The 23474-nt window shown below is 37.6% G+C and overlaps 2 protein-coding genes across 6 annotated transcripts; one reads left to right on the top strand and one right to left on the bottom strand.

Moving 5' to 3' along the window:
- Positions 1–4811: 4811 nt before the first annotated feature.
- Positions 4812–16791, bottom strand: LOC137952857 (uncharacterized). The gene is made up of 16 exons (XM_068799944.1): positions 16624–16791; positions 16197–16297; positions 16005–16095; positions 15802–15928; positions 15526–15713; positions 15237–15377; positions 14869–14959; positions 13096–13154; positions 12941–13018; positions 12372–12455; positions 8333–8520; positions 5987–6106; positions 5827–5899; positions 5638–5723; positions 5480–5564; positions 4812–5348 (listed from the first exon to the last, which is right to left on the bottom strand). The coding sequence occupies exons 1-16, from the start codon at positions 16690–16692 to the stop codon at positions 5334–5336; spliced, it is 1596 nt and encodes a 531-aa protein (XP_068656045.1). The 5' UTR covers positions 16693–16791; the 3' UTR covers positions 4812–5333.
- Positions 16792–19589: 2798 nt separating this feature from the next.
- On the top strand, positions 19590–23301 carry LOC137952855 (uncharacterized). Of its 5 annotated transcripts, none has more exons than XR_011112328.1 (5): positions 19590–19975; positions 21520–21644; positions 22080–22171; positions 22331–22611; positions 22705–22775. XR_011112328.1 is itself a non-coding variant. In XM_068799941.1 (5 exons), exons 1-5 carry the CDS (start codon positions 19626–19628, stop codon positions 22980–22982), a joined length of 765 nt encoding a protein of 254 aa, XP_068656042.1. In that variant the 5' UTR covers positions 19590–19625; the 3' UTR covers positions 22983–23301. The 5 variants fall into 5 exon arrangements, 2 of the variants coding, with proteins under 2 accessions (XP_068656042.1, XP_068656041.1); XR_011112326.1 differs by having other exon boundaries at positions 22691–22731; XR_011112327.1 differs by having other exon boundaries at positions 22080–22175; positions 22691–22731.
- The last annotated feature ends 173 nt before the right edge of the window (positions 23302–23474 follow it).

Raw genomic sequence — 23474 nt, 5'->3', positions numbered from 1 at the left:
TGTCGCCCCTGAACATGCACTTCCGAAAGCTAAATGGGTCTCTTTTGCTTTCTGTACATTCAACACCAGGGCGTCTGTGAGAGAGAGAGAGAGAGCGCGGAGGAGGGTGCGCAGAGCGCACGCGGTGTTTGCAGAGAGCGCAAGTCTTATTATCCTGCGCCTTGCTGCAAACTTGCCTTCCCGATGAAAAACCAGCCCTCGTTTCTCGCACTGCAACTACTAGTCCTCTGCTATGCTGCCACTGCGACACTCTAGTCTGTAGACGAAGGAAAACAAACAAGAAAAATCGAAACCAGAAAAAGCAAGCAAACCGTATCTGTAATCTGTATCAATTAACGTACACTTCCTTTATACTATAACCCATTTACCACCAGCCGTCTAACTCTGGGTTTCTCTAATTTCGCATCAGAGCTAGCAAATTGGAAACAGAAGTTTCAGTCTTCCGCCATTGCAGTTGCTTTGTCAAAATATGGTAATACGCTGCCTTTTTTTTTTTTTTCTTTCTTTCCCGTATCTACTTACAATAAGATTTCCCTCTTTTACAATCCTTACAATGTATACAGTTCTTGCATCTCTTCTCTCTTTTACTATCCTTACCTTGTTATTCCATGTTATCTGCAAATATTCACTGTGGAGAAAAAGTTCGCAGGAAAAAAGCTGGCAAAGGTGGTGGGACAGTGCGAATGTCTCTCCTTCCCGATCACACACACTCCCTCTCCCTCTCCCTCTCCCTCTCTTTAAAGTGGGGAGCTGTGGGAGAAAGAAAACGTCATCATTTTGGAAAAGAGAAACCCACATTAACGATCAAATTGCACTCATTCAAACCTCAATCAAAAGCAGGAGCCTGGTCCTTTTTTGCGCTAGGCAATGCCGAGGAATCAAACTAACAAAGCTGATCAGTAATCCCTCCCAGTAAAGAAGATATTTTTTACCGCTTTTGATTCTCTGTCGCGGCTGTACCATGCACGACTAGCCTCTTTTTATCTTGATGATGGATGCCCTTGTTGCGTGATAGGTTTCCTTTTCCTGTGAGACTGTAAAGACGCAGCTCACTCAATCAGTCCTGGATTATTATATTGCACCCTAACCACTATCGAAACTGCGGGAAATGCGGTTAGCAACCCATGTGGAGACGAACTGAACCCATTTGCATTCAACGTCTTCCCGCGGTACTCTGCCGGGAACTCCCTGAGAACTCCTCCATGGAGTAGTACTCTTAAACTGACACCGACTAACAAGACCCAGTGCTGAGTTACCCACAAACAGCCCCAATTGGCCTTTCTTATTTCTCAAATCTCCACCATTACTACTGCCTCGCCATGGTTAATTTGCTTCTTCTCAGGGGAATTGGGATACCACCCTAAAACCCTCCCAGATGTGTAATTTCTTTTCTTCGGGCATCTGACTTTGCTGAGATGCCATCACCCGCGACGGTTGTGGTAGGAACTGAAGGAAGAAAGTACTAGTACACACCACAAGCCAAAAGGGTCCCATCCGATGCACTAATAATGGTGCAAAATGCATGGCGAACAAGCCATGCTCCGAATATGGCCAACAACAGTCTTTTCCATCCCGTGAGGCAGCCATTGTTGGGGCAATCAGGGTCCACTCAGATGCGTCCGTGCGATCTAATTAGCTCCTCTTTATTAACAATTCATCTGCTTTCTAGCTTTTCTTATTAATTCTCTTAACAGGATCACTGTTTTTATGCGAGCTTGTGGCACTTTTCTTCGGCCTGTTTTTCTGGGAAGCAAAGAGAATAACAAGAAAAGAAAACTACTGTTGCCAACTGCAAGAGACACAGAACAGTAACTCCGGCTAGGAACATGATATGAAGCATGTCTTCTCATACTCGTGCTTCCTTTTACGAGAAGATGGTGCTTCGATTTTTAAGATAGAATTGAATGGGCTTCAGAACGTGCCAGCCGGTAGTTTCCGATAAGGTGTACTTTCCTGCTCCAGTTGCTGCCATTAAAGCTAGGTGTACGTGGTAATTCTATACATAAATTTGCCCCGTCGTTTCGTTTGCAAGCCATCCTAACAGTTTGTCCAGAACCCAAAAACTCACAGATGAAACTAACTAGTCCTTTCTCTTCCTGATTTCTCTCCTAGTTTTCAATGGGCGTGCCAACAGCTTAAGAAACCAGAGACACATCTGTGATATCTAACAAGGTTTTTCGTTTTTTCACGAATAGAATGAAAATCTATGCCCCGTGTGTTTATTGCAAGAATGAGTGATAGGGTTGGAAGATAAGTAAGTGGAAGTAAGACTATCATAGAGGAATGATAGAGGAATTGCAGCCAATGTGAGTTTGCATAGGTAGAAGTCATAGCACAACATTCTTTGGAGAAGAAACAATGATGTGTTGTCTTTTTGTGTAGACCACAAAATAAGGTTGTGTCCAAAGATGTGGCAAAATGAGTGGTAGATCTTTAAGCAAGAGGGGTCAGCTTCCCCAATCAACATCTAAGTTAGTTAATATATCAAGGGAATGGGATTTGGACAAAAGTAAACCATCATCATGCTTTCTCTTAAAATATCTAAAAATCCTTTTAACAAGTGCAAAATGAAGATTACTAGGATAGTGCATGGATTGAGCTGGTAGAATTGATTGAGTATGAAATATCAGGTCATGTGAGAGTTTAAGTTCTTGGAGGGCTCCTTTGTACAAGGCTAAGAAGAGTGGATATTGGTGCACAAGTATCTATACCAGCCATATGTAACATATGGAGGACATGTTTTTTTTTTTTTTTTTTTTTGAGTTAATAACATTCTCATGGGGTGAACTTGAATCCTAAGAAAAACATTTATGGATCCTAGGTTTTTTACAAAAACAAGTTTCACAAGGAGTACATTCGAAACGTTCAATCACTGAGGGATTATTTCCATCGAAAGATGATATCATCATCATATACTAATAAGTAAACGATAAGTTGAAAAAGTGTAACAAAACGAGTTTACAAAAGTGAAATTAAAGCTAATTAAACATTTTTTTCTCCAATAAAATATTTCTCAAACATAATTTGTTTGGATAGAAATATAATTCCATTGAAAGAAAAAGTTTTGACTATCACAAATGGTTTTAACCTTCCATGAAAATCATTTCTAGCCAAAATAAAAGCTAAAAAAAATTTTATATTTAAAAATAATAGTTATATAGTGGTTTGGTTATGTAAAACAAATTAAAGACTCGTTAAATATGAATTACAGTTGCAGGACCGCTACGTGGGGGAAGCATCCACATCAGCCCTTGGTTTTTTTTTTTTGGCGGTAAACGGACAGCGACAGGAGATGTAAGACAAAACCTCGCTCTAGACTCTATGCCTTTCTTACAGAGCCCATCTTTGATTGGTCATCTTTTCCTGTAACTGCACGTACATATATAATTTGACCGCCACCGCGATCACTCTCCTTTTTCTCTTCCTTGTCCAGGTTTTAACTTTGACCGGAATCGTACCATTTTTCTTCTCAGTTCTTACATTTATAATTTGACAGCCACCGTGATCACTCTCTGGCTGCCTCTCGTTCCTTCGCTTCCTTCTCCAGGTTCTAACTTTGACCGGAATCGTACCATTTTTTCTCCCAGTAGCTCTTACAACACGGTGTGTCTGGCTTTTAGCTCTGCTTTTCTGACAACTTCAAGAAATAAAAGGATGCGTTTTACTTCTTTCGGGAGACGGGTTCTGTTTACGGGCGGAGAGAAGGACCGTACACAGGAGCGGCGAACAAGGGTGCTGGGTGCAGAACTCAAGAAGGAACAGGCGAAGAGCCAAAGATGATCATCATACCATATAGACGTCAGTGCTGCGTAACATCTCGGAGATGGCGTCCCCACTCGAAACCCCAAACCTTTATCCTCTCTCTCTCTCTCTCTCTCTAACACTGTAGCTCTGTGCCGATATGTCATGATAAGAGTTTTTTAGAATTTTATTCATAGTTATCAGCAATAAATAAGTACAACTATGAGATGAGAAGGTGTTAAGATAGCTTTGCATGCCAACAATTCAGGCCAATTCGACGTCCTACATATCAGTATCACAAAGTTGAACGTTTCCAGCAAAGAGAGAACAACGTTGACTATAGATTCTCACTGGGAACTAAGTCTTGGGTTTGAGATGATCTTCCTTCCCTTGGTTTCCCCAAGCTCCACCCTAGTTTGTGTCAGCTTCAACAATAACTAATGGAATGAATGCAGGGGTAAAGGGAGTACCCAACTTCTTAATCACTATGTATGTTCTCCTACTAAATTAAACATCAATTAGTCTATTTTCCTGTAAATATAAGAAACTAAAAAATTTAGAAGATTTCAGAATCAAATTGTACTTAAGTTTTCTTGAAAACCTTGAGCTTAGCTTTTGTTTTCAAAATCAAATAGCACAAATAGTTTCAAAGTACAAGTGTGGGCTTAGACTACATTTGGCAATATAAAAAAGCACAGAGAGAAAACAAAGAAATGAAATGAAATGAGATTTCTTATCTCTTGCTTGGGAGACAAGACAAAATATGAGAGAGAAACATTATTTCTCTTGTTTTGATGGACTTGCTTTCTCATTATTTCTTATTACGATAAACACAAGAAAATAGATTAAAAAACATATCTAAGATTGAACTATTATGAAAGAGAAACGATCTCTGAAAACCAAAATTTTCATAACAAAGTTACGAAGGATATTCATTCTAATTCTGCTCGTACTTGTTGGATTTGCTGGATTCTATCTCTGCTCTTTAACACTAAAAAGGGAGGCATTCGAGCTGAGGATTACATTAAAAGTTTTTTTCCTGAAGAAAAATGCATTTTTCTCCTATTTTCTTTCCTCTCTACTTTGTCTCCAAACAACAGAAACAGCTTCGCCCATTTCTCTTCTCTTCTTTTTTTGTTTCTCTGATGCCCAATGCACTTTACAGACTCAGAAAAAATAAAACTCTTTAACAGTTCATATTCCAAGAGAGCTTCCAATGCCAAATTACCAAAACCAATGGAGCGGGTGAGGGTTCAAACCAAGAGGACTCTCTTGTTGAAGCATACCCTTAAAGAGGGTAATGTGAATTTTTAAGCAAAACAAGTGTCCCACAAAGCTTACATAAGGGTGTGTTCCAACTCCTGCTTAGATGAGCAAAGAAAAAAGAGAACAACTCTCTCCATCCTATCAACAGCTCCCTTTTCGTTTTATGTTTTAAATAAAATCAAGCAAAGGTTGGCAACAAATTGAGCCACCATGATTATATGGTGCATAAATTTCTCTATAACAGGTTAAAAAGAACAGACACATACACGTGTCATATGGGCCGTGAGATTGGAACTTCAATCTGCAAACTCGAGGCTCTTCTTCTTCTATATTGCTGCTTCCTGAGTCATCACTCATAACAAAAAAAAAGTACAAATTAATAAAATTTAAGAGAGGGAACAAAAATAAAAAGAGAGAGTATCTCTGCTTAAAATAGCATCCCCACAACTATGCCTAAAAAGTGAACCACTACCTCAAGATACTGACGCACTTCAGGTGAAGATTCGATATGACCAGTGCTGAAATATGATTGAGCGTTCTCTTCAATCTTGTCTAGCCTGGAAACAACATTGTGTTAGTTGTTGTTGCAACTCGAGGTTTGCAAAGGGTTCTTCTCATTTTGGTGCCTACCTGTAAAAATAGTTTACCATGATGCCTGCACTCTGATTCAGACCCTTCTCTGACCGGTCAGCCATCCAGTTTAGTTTCCCAATAATCTAGAAGGAATTCCCGAAGTCAGAACTGAACCTTGTTTTTTTAGAAATCTTAATTTAATTACTGTCATTGAATTAAAGAAAAGGTCCAGAGAGGGAATCTTACTGCCCCGTTTTGCAAGTGAAAATTTCCAACAGAATCAAAGGCTTTCCCTCTCTTTTTCTCTTGAAAGAGGTACCTGAAAAGAAAAGTCAAAGATAACTGAGCAAGGGAGTCCGGAAGACTATTTCACAGCCAATGCATTAGAAAATAGATCAACATGTACCTAGCACACAAACGCATAAGTGGACGTTGTAAGACTTCCAACAATGTGTCTGACTGGGCCCACTCATAGTTCGATGATGTCAGCAAGTTTAACATAATTTCCATGGCATTTTTCCCACCCCTGCATAAAGAAAGTTCCAAAGATGTTGTTATGACTGCTCTCTACAAAGTCATGTTTTTTCTTTTTTAAATATTTAGTTCAGTGATATTTTGAAGCAGATAATACAAAAGAAAAAAAGTTAAAGAACTTGTGTACGGCAGGCTTATATTGAAGCAGGTAATTTTAAAATTTTGATACTTAATGGCAACTAAAAACAACCATAATCAGCAGCAACTCGTACCCACGTGAAACATTTGGTATGGACTACAATGCGTACAAACAAGACAGGGCCAGATAGCACCTTCAAGTGTTTGAGCTGTTTCATGCTGGGAAAATGAAGATGGATCTTTTTTTTTTTAATTTTAACCATTAAATACTGAATTTCTAATCTCTCTCTCTCTCTCTCTCTCTCTCTCTCACACACACACACACACACATTCCGAAAGTGAGAAAGCAAAAAGGTTCGTTTACTTTCCAAATAATATCTAGACACAGAATTACTAAAAGGTTATTAGGGCAACCTTAAGGACCATTCTTCCTCCATTAGACCTTGAGCACAAATAAAATCTTTTCTACATCTAGTATTGTTGATACTAGAAGCTAAGAAATCCTATAGTATAATAAGGCTCTACTCTTCATCATTTCATACAATAATATAACACTCTGATGTCTTCTATCTTCAAAAGAGTAGACAATATAACTAATGGATGCCAAAAAAGTGTCTTACCAATTAATTACCTTCCCGACTTTTCCTTTAGTAGGTACCAGGGTTTTCCAACCCAGAACTAAGACCCAACTAGGGTCCCTTTTAGTAGGTACATGCGTGATACTTCAATCTCACAAGCTTCAGCTAATATACAGTTAAAGACTATGAAATGACCTTGACATTCATCTCCACATGAGTACCATTAGCTAATCTCTGAAGCAAAATCCAAAATATACATAGGAACACAGTTATTTCTAATGCTTGTGCCATTGAGTATGGTTAAAACTGTATCTGAAACTAAACCACCAACCTGGACCATTCCAGTTCAACAAGGTTCAACAAGTTGGTGTGACATATTATAACTACTTTCTTATAAATTAGTATATTTAAATTTTGATACATGCATATTTTTCCCAAATTAAACATGGGACAGTGTCACTTGTCTTGATATGATGGTCAATATGGTATGGGTCAGTGTCTTGGCTGTTTCACTTTTGAAATATCGGTTTCAATTTGAAACTTAAAAACTAAGGTAGATGTTAAATAAACAAGTAACCATACCCATCCATCGGATGGGATATTATCTCATGAGAATAAAATTTTGCTATAAATATATGAAATTAATATAGAAAAATATGGATAAGATATAATATTAGACTAAAAAATTTAGGTGCTTCAAATACTTATCCTCATGTGGGCCCAATAAATATACGTAGAATTTTAAAAAGGAAAAAAGAAATATGGACCCAAATCCATTTTAGTTAGGTACACCAAAATTTTAATTCAACCATCAATTTGAATCGAACAACTTAAAAGTTAATGTTTTCTTATTCTACAGTTATTTCTCCTCATAAAATTCATGGTTGATATTCATTTTAGATTTTTTTCATATTTTTATGATTTTTAAAGATAAAATGGAGAAAATGCATTGTTGTAAATATTGTGAAGTAAATAACATTCTTGTACATAGTTTTAACTTTTCTAAGGAAGAAAATTTTGGGTTCAGCCAAAATTGGGAGGACTTGAGTCCAGCTTCCTTCTCTCTTTTAGGAAAGAAATTTAAAATTTATATTAAACAGAAGTTTTTTATGAATTACATAAAATAATAAAAATAATAACTTTAGTTAGTTTAAACAAGTCTACATGACATATTGAAAAGAAATTAAAAGTTATACATTAAAGTAGACTCTCTAAGAATTAGAAAAAAAAGTGAAAGAAATAAAATAAAACTCGACATCATTTTGGAAAGGGGATGATTTTTTTATTATACATAATAGATTGGAGAAGTTTGAATAATAGGTTAACCGGTCAAACCAGTTGACATAGCACAGTCTTCAGGGAAAAGGGTTTATGTGTGCGAGATGCAGGACTTCGATTAGAGTTCAACCTGATGTTCCAGTCTAGTTATGTTGAGTTAAACAGCATGGAATGCAGTGGATTTCCAGTCCACCGAAGGAGTTCAAATATTAATTATACATTTTACTTATGCACATGAACAATCCAACCTACTTACGGAAACATGTCATAAAATTTAAACTTACACAGTTGAGCTTAATATTGCCTTTTCTTCTTCTGGACGTAGGATGTCTTCTCTGAATGTTCTTCCCAAACTCTCACTGGACAAATGGGCCATCTCTTCTGCCTCTGATTCTGCAAGCTTTGACTGAGATACTAATTTGGGTAAAAGCCATTGCATATATCCAGGTATTGGGCTGAGTGTTGCAAATGTCTTCCTCGACAAAACAATTATAGAAAGCATGAAAGTCAACAACAGAAACATTTTTATTTGAATGCTGATTACACACGCACACTACAGCCAATGCGCTCTTACCCAAGACCTCACACTAGAAAACCCACGCAGCTATTGAGCCAAAGGCCAAATCCACATTAACCAATAAGCTTGAGCATCAGACAAAGAAGAACGGGACAAAATTCATCAAATACTTTAGAAGATCTATTCATTTTATATTATATGTTTGTAAATTTTGACAATTTAAAACTGAACCAAAATGATGATGATATTTCAACATGAAATTGATACATGGACCAGTGCTTATTGTCTTTCATTTAGTGTGTCAATCACAGAAACACTAAAACTAAAGATATATAACCAGTAACTATACCATTAGAGTGTTGGAATCAGTGGCAAGTAGGTTATTTTAGTCTTGCATGAAGTAGGCAATAAGATGTCTTTGGTATCCGTCCATGTAAATGAGAGTTGTGGTCCTATTCAAGTCAATACAAATTTTCAAAGGTTATGGAAAAGAGTTTGTATGTGGTGATATAAATTAATATTTCTGCTTACACTTTTAGGGTCACTATGAGGATGCGGGTTTAATTCTTCTAACTTGAGGAAAATTTTACTCTCCCATTTTGGATTCTTCTTTTGTTATAAATAAAGCAAATAAGGGAGAGTAAGAAGACACATGATTTTCTCTCCTCCTCTCCTTCTCTTCTACATTTTCGATTTTGCAATTTTTCACATGGTATAGGAGGGGCAAAGATTCTGATGAAACTAGAAAAAAAGAAATAGAAGGGGAAAAGAAGAAGAGGAACAACAAGAAAAAGAAAAAGAAAAAGAAAATGAGAAGATAAGTTCCTAGGTACCCTTTTCTCTCTCCTTTATTATAGTCATTTCTAGTTATTGTTAGAGAGCTCATGTGGGTGAGTTCGGTTTCTAGGGAGTTAGACTTTCATCAGAATGAGGCCATGACTATGTTTTGTGATAACTAGACCGCTATATTTATTGCCAACAATCCAGTTTTTCATAAAAGAACAAAACACATAGAGGTGGATTACCACTTTGTCAGAGATGTTGTGATGAAGAAAGATGTGATCACCCTTATTTTCGGTCGGCTAATCAACTTGGAGATGTTTTCACCGAGGCATTAGGAAAGTGTGAATTCATGAACTTTTGTGACAAGCTAGGATTCATGGATATATATATATATATATATATATACCAACTTAAGGGGGAGTATGAGACAATCAGATCAAGGGTATTTTGGTCATTTTGCATGATTGGATATTTTATATTATGGCACTATCTTGTTCAGCATGTTTGATTTAGTCTATGAGCACATTTTTATAATTATAGGCGGAGTAGAATGGGAGTTATAAGGAAATAAGTGTTTTCTATGTCAAAAGGGCATTTTTTATCATTTCTGTAATTTATGACTTAAAACCTAATAAATAGCATTGGGGGTCATGCACAAACCCACAACACAGCTCATTTAGAGCTTTGCCTCCTTTTTTTCTCTTCTTCCTCTCTTTCTATCTCTTCCTCTTCTCTCTCTCTCTAGGTTTTTCACCCTTTTTACAACATGGTTCCCTCATAGGATAGCAGTTAGCTTATCTTTATGTTAGAGTTATATGTTTAACTTTTTTGGTTTCATTCTCAGGTGTAATTAGGAAGATATAAAGATTTATCTGCAGAGGGGATCTTTTTTTTTATAAGTGAAAATATAAATGAATTGAGGGTCCATCCCAGACCCTAATGGCTGCTGCTCCATTTAACACTGCCTCTCAACTTCTCTTCTATTTTTCCTTCTCATTCCTCCTCTATTTCTTCTTAATTTTCATATTTTGCACAGTATTAGAGCACACGATCTGATTGTTGTGAGTTTTTAACAAGATTCTTCCTCTCTTCAAGTCTGGCGAATTCTCCAAGAAGAAAGATTTTCTAAATGCTGATTGAAGTTAAAGGTTAGAACATTTGCCCTTTCTTTGTGTGATAATCCTACGGTTAATGACTTGGTAAATCAATTGAACAACTTTAAGAAATTTGTCCCTAGAAGGTTGTTTGGGTCCTCCTCTCCTAATACTATGCCTACGCAAGTCTTCCAGACTGCCTATGTCATCATCCTCGGAGCTGACATCAGCCCTAATTGACTTCCTCTTAAACTTGTTTTCACAGATTACAGGATAGTAACAATGTAATAATATCAGTTGTGCTTTTGGTGCCCTAATTTTCTAGGTTGTGTGGGCTCCACCTTATTTGCACAGGCAGATACAATGTTTTTAAGCAGTTTTTTGGTGCTGGTTGTTGTGGTAGTGTATTCCAGCGTATAATTTGTGAGAATTTTGGTGTCCGTTGCCAGTAGATGATGGCTGATTCAGGTGAAGTGATAATACCAAATAAAGAGTCGACTAATTTAGATGGTAAGGATACTATTGTGATCACCACAGAGAAGTTGAATGGACAGAAAAATCTGAGCTAGTCCAAATCTGTCCAGATTTATCTTAAGTCTAAGAAGACGACAAAATACTTGAGGGATGATCCTCCTGACCCAATGATTAATGATTGGGAGGTAGAGGACAATCAAGTCACGACATGGCTACTAAATGGCATGGAGTTAAAATTCAGGAAGCAGTTGATGAATTGTGAGACCTCAAAAGAAATTTGGAAGTCACTAGAAGCTTCATATGATCAAGAGAGCAACTTGTCTCGGATCTATGAATTGCATATGAGGTTCTTTCGCTTAAAGAGAGAAGATCAATCAATTACAGATTATTTGAAGTGTTTTAGAAGAGATTGAAATTTATCAACCCTTTACTGCTAAGGAAACTAAGCTTCATGTGGCTAAATTTCTTGAAGGTTTGTAACCTAAATATGATGCAATTTGTACTGTGCCTCCACTCAAAAAAATCTTTAATAAAGTAATGCATACAGAGGTAATTGTAGTTCCACAGGGTAGCAAGGATAACAAGGGAACAAAAGCTATTGCCCTCAATATCTAGCCAGTTTAGGTTCAAAGAGACACCTCGTGGATGTAGCCGAGGTGGACAACGATGAGGAAGATATACATCTAGGCATGGAAGAGGCAATCATGATGGTAGTGCTGAGAGGAAGTGCGTCCACTATGGGAGTATTAACCATTTTCAGACAAAAGTTAGGATAAATTTGGCAAGCCTGCCTAGCTAACTTGAGTTTTCCAAAGAGTGGAAAATCATTTGTTAGTGTTGTAGTTGGTATTGCTTCTGGTGCTCCAGAAAAATTTCAATAGTTGGCTCAGTGCATGGCACAATTGTTTGCATCCTCCTCATCCATGACCCAAAATGTTTCTACCGCCACAACTACCATAGAAAATTCAGGTATGTCTATATTCCATGTGATTCCAATCTCTTGTTGGGTTATTGACACCGGTGCTTACACACATGTCAAAGATGTTCACATTATTTTCATCCCTCATTTAGTCTTCCTCATTCAAACATGTCCCACTTGCATATGGTTTCTCATCACCTGTGAGTGTATAAGCCAACTTTCCCACAGTTTCATACAATCAATCTATGAATTTTCTAATACAAATATACCTGTAATATTTAGATAAGAGTACCCCTCTTCATGCACCTACTAACAGTAACCTAAAGATAAAATATGAAACCTTTTTCTTTTTTTGGAATGATGAATATGAAACCTGATATTGATACCTAACAAGTCTCTTGCTAGTGTTACAGGACACTCAGGTTAGAAACATGAAGCATGCTAGACTTAAAACAGCCCCAGAAAGAAACAGAAAGCAAAATTTAGTTCCAAGAATTACCAGCTTTGACTATAATTAACCTCTGTTCAGTACTCACAGAAATATGTGGCATATCTTTCTTGACAAGCTCAATCACACGTTTAATAAGAAACTTTCCAAGGTTAATTCCTGCCAATCCTGGCTGTTCAACACAACATTAATGCAGATGTTAGAAAGACCTTTAGCATCCCAAGCTCAAATAACACAGCAAAAGAACTAATTTGAGGGGCATGAAATAGCTACGTAGAGAGCTGCAGTTCTCACTACTGAGTTTGAATGTTACATGAGGCAATGGATGGTATAAAAATACAACAAATTGAACCAAATACATTACAATATCTGCTCAATAAAATCATTTTTTCCCCTGAAACCATCTAATCTATTATAAAAAATGTGGCAAGCGGGTTAAAAATGCGTAGAAAAAAGTCATATACTTTCTGCCCATGGTTATTAATGCATTAACTGAGAACCAGATGCCCACAGTCATTCAAAAATAAAACACCACAGTCTAAGACTTAACGTGTACTAAGTACCTGATATGATATTTTTTTTAATCTAAATTTTTTATAAAGAAATGATACAGAAATGAGTTCATGGGTACAAAAAAAAAAAAAAAATGGACCCTACCTGAGTTGCTGATATAGAGTAGAACAATGCACATGTGGCTTCAGATTCACTTGTTGGAGGATCATCCCATAAAACTTCCTGATACTTGAAATATGTAAGATGACATGTAACTGTATAAAATACTTCACGAAAAAAAAGATAAAATATAAAATAACCTGTATTGTCTGAGCAACACTCTTTAGAAGTGCAACTTCAATAAAAATCAGGGGTTCCCCTGTAGAATATTTCAGAAATAGTTTGAGAAAAACAAGAATTTCAAACCTCAAGAACAATCATGTTAGCTGCATAAGGATGATAATTTTGCTTCTGTAAAGAGCTCCCACAAAAAAGCATTACACAAATATCTCAACAATCAGATATTTCTAGCTGTCATTCCGCATTTCATTATGAAAATAAGTACACTCTCCCAATTATTAATTAAGTAAAATTGAAAAAATATGAGTCAGAGACAGAGCAGACAACAGAGGAGCAATGGAGGCAATTCTGGTAGATTTATATTCTTCCCCTCATACTCACTTCTGTCAACACCCCTCTCAAGTAGGAGTATAAATATCATACATGCCCAACTTGGTACATAGAATAGTAAACTCCTTCGGGAGCGCCATGGAAAACAAATAGATATAAGAGTCTTATACCATTGCCCTAAAGGAAAAAAACACAACCAACCGTCAACCAGGAAAGCTTTCCTAGAGAAATTTATGGACAATTCTCTATCGTGTCAGAGCTAGGTGGTTCAGTCCACTTGGGTGGTTCCATCCACCACTAATGGGTTAGGTACTTGGCTTTCCACACTTAACAGACCGATCTTTTGGGTTGTATTGGATAGGCGTTTGACATGGTATCAGAGTTGGGCACCATGTTCCGCGTTCAAATCCCGGGTGAAGCGGTAGGGAACAGGAACGGTGGGTGTCAGAGCTAGGTGATTCCGTCCACCACTGATGGGTTAGGTACTTGGTTTTCCGCACTTAACAAACCGGTCTTTTGGGTTGTATTGGCTAGGCGTTTGACATGTCGGAGGTCAAATAAGAAAGGAATAGGGAAGAGGGAGGGGCAGCACCTGGCGTAAGCATCTACAAGTCTGATACATGCAAAATTGAGAAAATATGAGCCATAGACAATAGCATGAAAAGGAAAGGAGCTATGGAGGCTATCACTAATTTGATAATGATGAGATCAGGGCATACACTCAACCCTATTACAACTAACAATCAAAAAGACAGAAATAACATTAAACTTCTAACACCTATTAAGTCAATTTTTTTTAAAAGTCTATTGAGTAACTTTAAGCTAATTGAATAAACAACCCCTGATTATTCAACCACTCATAAACCTTAAAATTAATAACAATTGTGTTCTTTATACTCAGTTTTCTCAACAAATTACAACAGTCTATAGGTGATTAAGAAAAACCAGTCTATGGGAATTTTTTTTTTCTAAAACCATCATTGAGCAATATTAGCAACATGGAGTTTAAAGACATGACCCCAATAAGGGCCTTGTACTGTGGACTGAAGTAACTTTCAGACATCCTATGACCATCACAGGCTAGATCTTCCTAATATCAAATATTAGCCTATTATCACTTATATAGATGCAGAGCAGAAATATATTAAATTTAGCACTTGGATGGGAAGTACTGAAAGTGACTAACCCACAGAGGAAATGGTTGTCCATCTCTGAAAAATCTATATTAGAATTCTACTCTTATCTCTTTTTCAAGAGATGCAAACTATAGCTGATGTGGAAAGAGTGGAATTATTGTAAGGATAGTTCTACAGTAGCAATTATGCCCATTGACATATCTATCACTGAAACATTCAATTTTCAGTCACTGGATTGCATACACATGTGCCACCATGTATGGTCAATGAGCTAGTCAAGGCATTAGTTCACAGATAAGCATTATGAAAAGAGTAAAAAACACTAACCAGGTATTGCAGGATGCAGATATCCAAAGCAACGGCGACCTACACCCAGTCTCCTCTTTAAGTCTAGAAGGTTGCTTATTGGATGAACTGCCTACATAAAAATAAAATTACTTAAAATTTCATCTCAGAGTAACAAAGAATTTTGTTTCAGCTGCCTGTGTACTTTTCATATTATGGAATATCACTTATGCAGCAGGTAAGCCTGTTTCTAGTTCGACTGCTGATCCACTCATGAGATTTCTTAGACCATATTCCACCACTCTTTTTTTAGAACTAATAAGCTAGATCATTTACAATATAATGGCATCATGATTTTCAAGAGGCATTTTTACATCATCAAACAAAATATAAATTATAGAGGCTCTAACCTCATAAGCAACAATTTTCTCTAGCAATGAAGCAGAATCATCCCATGTGATTTGGTGAAGCTCCAAAGTTGCTGGGCTGAGCCAAGTGACAAGCTTTTCCTTCAGATATGAATCCAACGCTCGTAATGAAGAAATATTTTCCTCACTGTAGCCATTGAAAGACAATGAAATAAAAAAACCTAAATGAGCAAATGAGAGAGAGAGAGAGAGAGAGAGAGAGCGGGAGAGGACTCTATCACTTATTTGGATGTGGGAGAGTAGTAAATGTCAGATAATCAGCCCGAAGGACTTGCCTAAGAATAGAAAGGATATCAGCCCGAAGGACACACAAAAATTTCAATCCACCGGGGTATTTATTAAGCAGTTCAAATAGCACCCCATACATGGGCTTGAGTGCCTGTCTTAGACTTCGCTCAGTCCTGTAAAAAGCAGACAGAGAGCTCTCCCCCTCAGTGCTTGACATTTGACTGACATCACCTAGAAAACAGCATTTTTTTAGTGTTAATTCCAGAAGATGAGCAGCAAGTAAATACAGAAGCAGCTTCAGTGAAGACAAAGAGCTGACCACAAGGAAGCTCAAGACAAAGATAACGCTGCATCAGTTCACGAATTTTTTTTCTATCAAGATCATAATCACGAGCTAGAACAAGAACCATTTGGTGACGGTTTTCATCTGAAAGACTGTAATAGCCCTACATCACCATGCATCAGAATAATCACAAACCAAATCTGGTGACAGGACTGATAAAAATTTAAACCTTCTAATACCCTTGAAAAATCACTGAGGATTGTATCAATAACTTCAGATTTATTCATGGTTATGGCTTCATGCATCGATTCCTGGACAAGCTTTACTGTTCTGCAGCAAAATAGAGTAAGCAGAATATAAGTAAAAAACAGTATTTATCATTAAATAAGATCTTTTCTTGACCAAAAATCATTTAAAATCCTATAAGACACCTCTCCTGAGACATTGAAGGCTGAGATTCATGAAAAGATGATGTTTCATCACTTGCCACCTGCTGGTTCCCTATTTTAATATGGCTCACGCTAGCATCGTTCTGTGAACATGACACAACTTAATGTTCAATTAAACGTCGTCATTCACCTTATAAATCACAGTCAATTTTGCAAATACATGATTTGGGCCCATCAACTTCCATTTCATAAACAAGCAATTGCAATCAATCTCTCTCCCTAACGTATGAATTCATTGAACCTATCACTGGAACGATCTTGCTTCTTAACCAAATCAACCAAAAAAACTAAAAAGCATATAAATAAATAAACGCCATATAGAAGAAAAATAAGCACTTAAAGCCAAGCAGAGTAAGAAATTCGAAAAATGAAGAGAAGCGGAGAGAAGTCGAAGGTGGGAGATGCTTACAACAGGGATGGTTCCTGATTGAGGCTTCATTCTCGTTCTCATCAATATGGCCAGCCCCTTCCGATTCATCCTCAGTCGCTTCAAGCTGGTTTTATTCAAGATAGCTATAAACAGAGTTTTTAAGACCTCTGATTCGGTTGAGCATCCACGGTAGTGGCATCTCTACCCGTCAAGAGTACGCAAGTTTAAGGACGAAGTCCACCCGCCTCAATTGACTCGTGGGTGGGTGGGGGAACCATGGGAAACCGATCCATTTGATTCCACCACCTATTATAGTTGAAAATAAATTTAATAGAAAAATAATCCATCAATCTAGGGGATAGTTATTATTTTCAAATCATTGGTTGAGTTCCAAAATTAATCTAGAGCTTCAAATCAACTCTTTTGCCTTCCCTTTGCTATTTACATGTGGAACACACATTAGTATTGGGGTGGGGTGTTATTTTCTTATGTGCTTCATTTAGTTGAGTTTCTAAAAGTAAGTATACCTTGTTATTTGTGGTAGGCCAAATTTTAGGGCCATGAATGAGAGTAGTTGTAGTTGGGTTGTGCACCCAATTGGTGCTACACTTGTATACCCAAAACTATTGTGCCCTTTGTTGCCTATTGGCTTTTGTAGCTAGAGCCGTTGTTGACCTTTTGTGGTCATGAACTATAGTGTATGGGTTGTGTACCCTTAATCTCTAGGATTGTCTAGTCTAGTAGTAGAGTTGTAATCCCTTGTGGAAATTGATGTAATTGGCTTGTATACCTAGTTGATTTGTAATTATTATTCGTTTTTTTTTTCATATACTGGATTTAACTCCAAACTGCGGAGACACCTTGGGAGTAGATTAGTAACCCATGTTTGGGTCATGAACTCCTATAAAAATGATTGTATTTATTGTGATTTGTATAATTGTTTATGCGTTTTCTTCTTATTTTTCTTGGGAAAGAAGTCCTCGAGGACTAAGTTAAGAAAGAACTTTTAAATTTTGCCTTTTTTTTTATGCATTAACGACTTAATAAGTGGTATAAGAGCAAGTATAATTTGATGGCTTAATTTTCATGTTGAGTGTCCAAGATCCATAGTAAGCAGCATCTCCACCCCTTGGTATAGAATTTTAAAAATTATGGCCTTTTGAAGCCCCCTCCTTGATTCTCAAAATTTTAAAAGGATAACCTAGCTTTGAATGTAATCATCAATGGATCAAATATCCCTACCAAAGATAAATTACCCATTAAAGGCAATAATAAGTTTCTTCAAGTTAATTCAAAGAGATCCACTTATTGGTATTGTGTCAATAGAGATGAGGATCTGCAGTATCTGAGAGATGGGGGAGAGAGAACAAAAATCAATTTTCTGAAGGTGGAGGATATGGAAAGTAAGGCTCTGGAGGTTGAGGAAGATGGGGGGGTTTAGGCTTTACAGGAGGGAAAGGAAAGGGATAAGGTGGCAGAGGCTGTGCATACCCACACAAGCCATAGAAGCACAAACTCCCACAGGGACATCTATGCCAACACTGACCACAGTGTAAGGGATTTATGTTAGTATCTACGCACCGCCCATTGCAGCATTGCCATATAAATGGACACCGAATGCCACAAAAACCGCAGTTGTAAAGGTCCGAGCTCACATTCACACACTGGTTACGGCAGCACATCATCTTCCATCGGAACGGCGGTTCGCCATGGTTACATATCCACGGCCGGCTCCAGCATCCCGTCGGCCTTCGAGGGTCCTCCGCATCCTTGAGCCATCTGGATGAGCGTGTCAGGTTGCGGGAACCGCCTGCTTTGACATAGCCGAGGACGAGTATCGCCAGTACTAGCACATGGAGGGTGACACGGTTTTTCATATCCTTTGCTCTCTTCTTCTCTGGCAGTAGGAGAGGAGGAATTCTGAGTAGAGGCAAGGAAGACAGCTTGTTCAGACTTGGATTTGGAAAGGGTTTAAGTAAGGAGAGTTGTTTGTCAGTTATGAAAGAAGAGAGAGAAAGGAGATGATGTTTTGTGTTGCATGGGAGTGAGAGGCGTGTTGCAGGTGGGGGGTTGCGCTGCAACTGTGTTCTACGAGAAGAGGGATTGGTGGCTTTCTTTTTCTTTCTTTCTTCTTCACTCGCTACTTTGATTCACGATATAAGCGAGGTTCAAGGAACGAAACCAGGACCTGTTTGTTGAGGAATCGTCATTAGCTTTGATCTTTACTCTGATGAATACTTACACCAACAAGGCAAAATGGGAAGAAGAGAGTCGCTTTTTTTCTGATTCCATTGGCATTCACATGATACATAAGGAAACTCTAGTGCAATCAAACACAAAGAAAGTAATAATTAGTAGTGAGTTAATAATGGTTTTATTTATTTGATTAGTCGTTACTCGTTATCCTTCCTACAAAGAATGTAGCTGTCTATGACAAGAATTTAACTAAAGAAAGATGGAAATTTGAAAATAAATTGATTTGTGCAGAGGGGAAATAAAAGCTTGTTTTCGCTATCGAGATGGTTCTTATTCGAAATAAGAGTTGAAAATAAGTATTCGTAATTTTTTTTTCTATAAATCATATCTTGGAATCGATAGAATCATGCCATTGTTTTGGGGGAAATACAGGCAGTATTCCATATTCCTACATGTTTTAGTTTTTTGTTTTGCTTGCCATTTCATTTCCTGATGTTGCAGTGACCCTTTTTTTCTTTTTTCTTTTTTCTCACTGAAAGATGATTTTACCTCCTCAGCAAATTAAAAATTAATCTCATCTTCTGGATTTCAAAACACATTACAAAGCACCCCATTTTCATGATTTGATTTTTTTTTAATCCAAATGCTTAGATCTGTCCCTCAATTGTGTGTCCACCAGGGCATCTCTCTCGATTTTCAAATTTTAAATCAGAATCGTGTCATATTTGACTGCACACTTGTTTATCTGTTTTTGTTTTTCATTAGTATATATATATATATATACCCTCCAAACTGCCGCAAGATTTCAGACCAAAGCCAAAAGTTGATTTGCTCAGGGCCGAAAAATGAGTTTTCTGGCGGGGAGATTGGCAAGCACAGAAGGTGCATATTTTCTTCAAGAATCCAAGCAAGCCGTGGTAAAGCTCGCGCAGAAGCTACCACCTTCAACATCTACATCCAAAGCCGTTAAATTGACCGACCCGTCCGACGGAGACAAATCCGACGTCCTTCATGAGGTTCTCCGTCATTCTCTCCCTCCTTCGACCTTCTCGCCACCAGCTGCTTCGTCGCTCTCCACCGCCTCCAGATGGGTTGTCGCGCCTCCTCCCATTTCTTCGGCGAAGGCCTCGCCCGATGCGATAAACCCCCTTCGGGCTTTTACCTCTCTTCCCCAAGTTACTTTCGGTCCGAAAAGGTTCGTTTCTTGCTTCATTAGTTTTGCTCGCCCTCTTTGTTCTTATGCTACACATGCTTGACATTGCAAGCGATGTGCTCGATCTTTCGCCTGAATGTGGGCGCGGGTCAACCGTTTTCTTCGATAGGAAAATTTTAAATTGGGATTTTTTGAGTCTTGTCTTATATGAACAGCTTACTTTCCTCGTGTTTCCCAGTACTTCGATAATAACACTGTTTAATTATATAGAAAGTGAGTACTTTCACATATGAGAGTGAAATGCAATTGTAGCAAGTAGGCTCACAGGAAGGCTTACTGGAACACTTTTTTCCAATTTCGTCAAAAAGAATGTACCAATGGAACAAAGTCCGGATGATTGAAGTGTACGACCGGCGAGGCTATTCATTCGGCATCATGTAGAATATTCTCTTCTTCTTGCTTGCTTATTTGTGGGAAGTTCAGGCTGTGATGCTAGGTTCCTGGTACTTGTGAGTTTTGTTCAGGGGTGCCTTTCAAAAGAATAGAATGAAAAGTGAAACGATAAAAAGCTCTGTGCTGTATTGAATTGACTGAAATACACATCTCTTATATAGGTATTTACAGGCATATTTATAGAGTAAGATTACAGGGAATCGGGGAAGTTCTAACTTCCCAATTATGAGTGTGGCTAATCTGGGAGGAAGTTGAAACTTCCTGGATTTGCTATCGTCTTCTTATCTTAACAATCCCCCTCAAGATTGTGTGCAGATGTCGTGGAAGCATATCTTATCAAGTAGATTTTGAAGTTGAACTATTTCAAGTGACTTAGTGAATGTATCAGCCAATTCTTCATTTATTGGCACATGAACAGTTTCAATAAGTTCACATTGAATCTTCACACAAACAAAGTGGCAATCAAGTTTTATATGGTCAGTCCATTTATAAAAACAAGATTAGAAGCATTGTGAAGAGTCGTTTGTTTGTCACAAAGAGAAAGTTTGCTTACAAATTGGGAACCCAAGGTCATGCAGATGATCTGTAAGCCAAGTGAGTTCACACCTAGATGATTACATAACTTTGTATTCAGATTTGGCTGAAGATCAAGAAATTGTTCTTTGTTCTTTGTTTTCCAAGAGATTAATAATATATTACAAAACTGGTAGTAGACTTCCTTATCATTGAGCAGCTGGTTCAATCTGAGTTGCACAAATGAAGGCGGTGAACTACTAGATGATCCATCTCCTTTTCGTCTTCTTGTTGAGAGACTCATTTATCTCAAAATCACAAGGTCCCAATATTATATATGCAATTGACACTTTGATTCTGTTTATCCATTAACTTTTACAGCCACATTTCTGAGCCGCCATTCTTGTACTTAGTTACTTGTGAAGTTCTCAAGGGCAGAGTTTATTGTTGCACCATATTCTGCCATCTTTTTAGTTTTTATTGCCAAGCTTGAACCGTAGCCTCCGGTAGTTTTGGTAAATAAAAATGAAAAATAAGGTTGTTGATCAAAACTGTTTGAGATAACTGAAACTTTTGGCATAAACAAGAATTTTTCATTGAGCTTTATAATGTCAAAACAGGTGGCAATTTCCCACTATGGGGGACCACTCAATTTCGGCTTCAACAGCGAATGAGTTGCGGCACGACATGCATTCCACTGTCAATTCAAAAAATCTTGAGGCTGCCGCGCAGGGACTTTCACAGAGTAGGTTCTCTCCATATATAATTATTGGCTAATGTTACATGTTGAAGATCCTGAACTTTTTTTAGGCCTCCTGCTTGCAAGTTCTTTCTGGTGACATGTAAATTCAGCAGTGTATAGTTGTAATCTGGTGGCAACTTTCTCTTAGTTCAAGGTTCTCTTGAGTTTTATTTCTTAAAACGTTTTAAGCTAATATCTATCTGTAGTACCAGAAATTAATAATAATAAATTAAAATAAAAGGGTACTGTTTCTGCTTCAGTGGTTTAAGGTTCAAATCAAATTGATGCCGAAGTCATATTGACACTTTGGAATGCAATGTTTAAAATTATCTTTACTTAGTTTCAAATATTGCAATCATTGTCATGTATGGGATTGTAATTATTCTGCTCTTTGAAGGTATAAAATTCTTACTGTTGTCTGGCCTGTCTGCTGTGTAGTTGGGAAGGCATTTGCAGTTGCAAGTGTGGTTGTCTTTGGGGGTGCTACTGTGGCTTTCACTGTTACAGCCTCTAAACTGCAATTGCAGAGTGTAAGTAAGATACTTATATTTGTAACAGCTGCCTTATTTCAAGATATCTTTTATGAGTCTTGTTTTTTTTTTTTATTCCAATTACATAAAATTCACTTGCAAATTTCAATACATAAAATTCATCTATAATTCTCCTCTTCTCCTTTGCCGGCCCTTTAGGCATTTCTGATTCCACTACTGCCGAGCTTGCTGGGCTGCTTCAGGGCCTCAGGATTTTCCGCGACCGTCTTAATGGGGGTTTGGCAAGTGAATTTTAGATGACTGTTTGCATTTTTCATTTTGCAGCGGATGCGTATTGGAAGTTCTTTCTAGTTTATTATTTCATTTAATCAGAACAAGTTTTCTATTGATTGTTACTTTGGCATTTTATGGTTTGTTTCTTTTGAAGTGACTGTGTAACTGCCCTTGGGAATTAAGACCATCCATTTGATCTCAGTTCTGTATGTACATATGCTTTTTGGTGATTTCTGTTGCCTTTGGACCATTGCCTTCTCAACTTAGGTAAATTACAAGTTGCAGTTTTTTTGTGGCAGATTGATGACATTAAAACTAAAGGAAAGGGCTTGCTTCAACCCCAGTTGGAGATTGCCAGGGAGCAACTGGTTCCTGTACATGTTTGGGTACGTGTTAAATTTGATAATATTAGCATCTAAAGTAAATTTATTTGGATCAGCAACCTAATGTTCGTATCCAATTACAGACTGAAAATATGTCAAGGAAGTGGCATGTTGAATGGATTAAGGGTTCAAAAGAAAAGCCAGCCATTGTCCAGGAGATTAAAAAGATATTGGGTGCTCGGCCAGACAAGTGATTTGTAATTGTCAGATCTACCTGTGTAAATAGAAACCCAAAGGGTACCCTCAAGTACATGGTGAGCAGCATCTCTTAAGGATCATGCCTGGTATGCTCAGAGTAGCATTCAGTTGTAAATGTAGAATAAAGACGAAAAGACCCATTTCATGGCATCACATCTGGGTTTGTTTCGGAGGTGAGATGAATGTTGTATATTCCTTTCTTACCTGCCTTCGCGAAAGTGTAATTTTTGGCCTTTTTTTTATGACAGAAAAATCCATGGTATCTTGTGGATAGAAAAGTAATCTTGATTTCTGTGTGATTTATGTTTGCTTGCATTGAAGATCTTTTGTACCAGGCATGATCTCAGCAGAAGTAGTCCACTTGTTACTGATGGAGCTGGTGATTTATTAAATGAAGAAGGCTGAAAGTTGACAGTAGGCATTGATGTTTCAAGCCTCCAATACTCGTTTGGCTGCATGGCCTCCATCTGTAGAATTATGGTGATGTT

Source organism: Aristolochia californica, unplaced genomic scaffold (assembly GCF_029961685.1).
Source record: "Aristolochia californica isolate CCGP_79_NKW_82.1479 unplaced genomic scaffold, dmAriCali1.0.hap1 SCAF_16, whole genome shotgun sequence".
Taxonomy (NCBI): Eukaryota; Viridiplantae; Streptophyta; class Magnoliopsida; order Piperales; family Aristolochiaceae; genus Aristolochia; species Aristolochia californica.
This window is presented reverse-complemented; position numbering and strand designations above follow the sequence as displayed.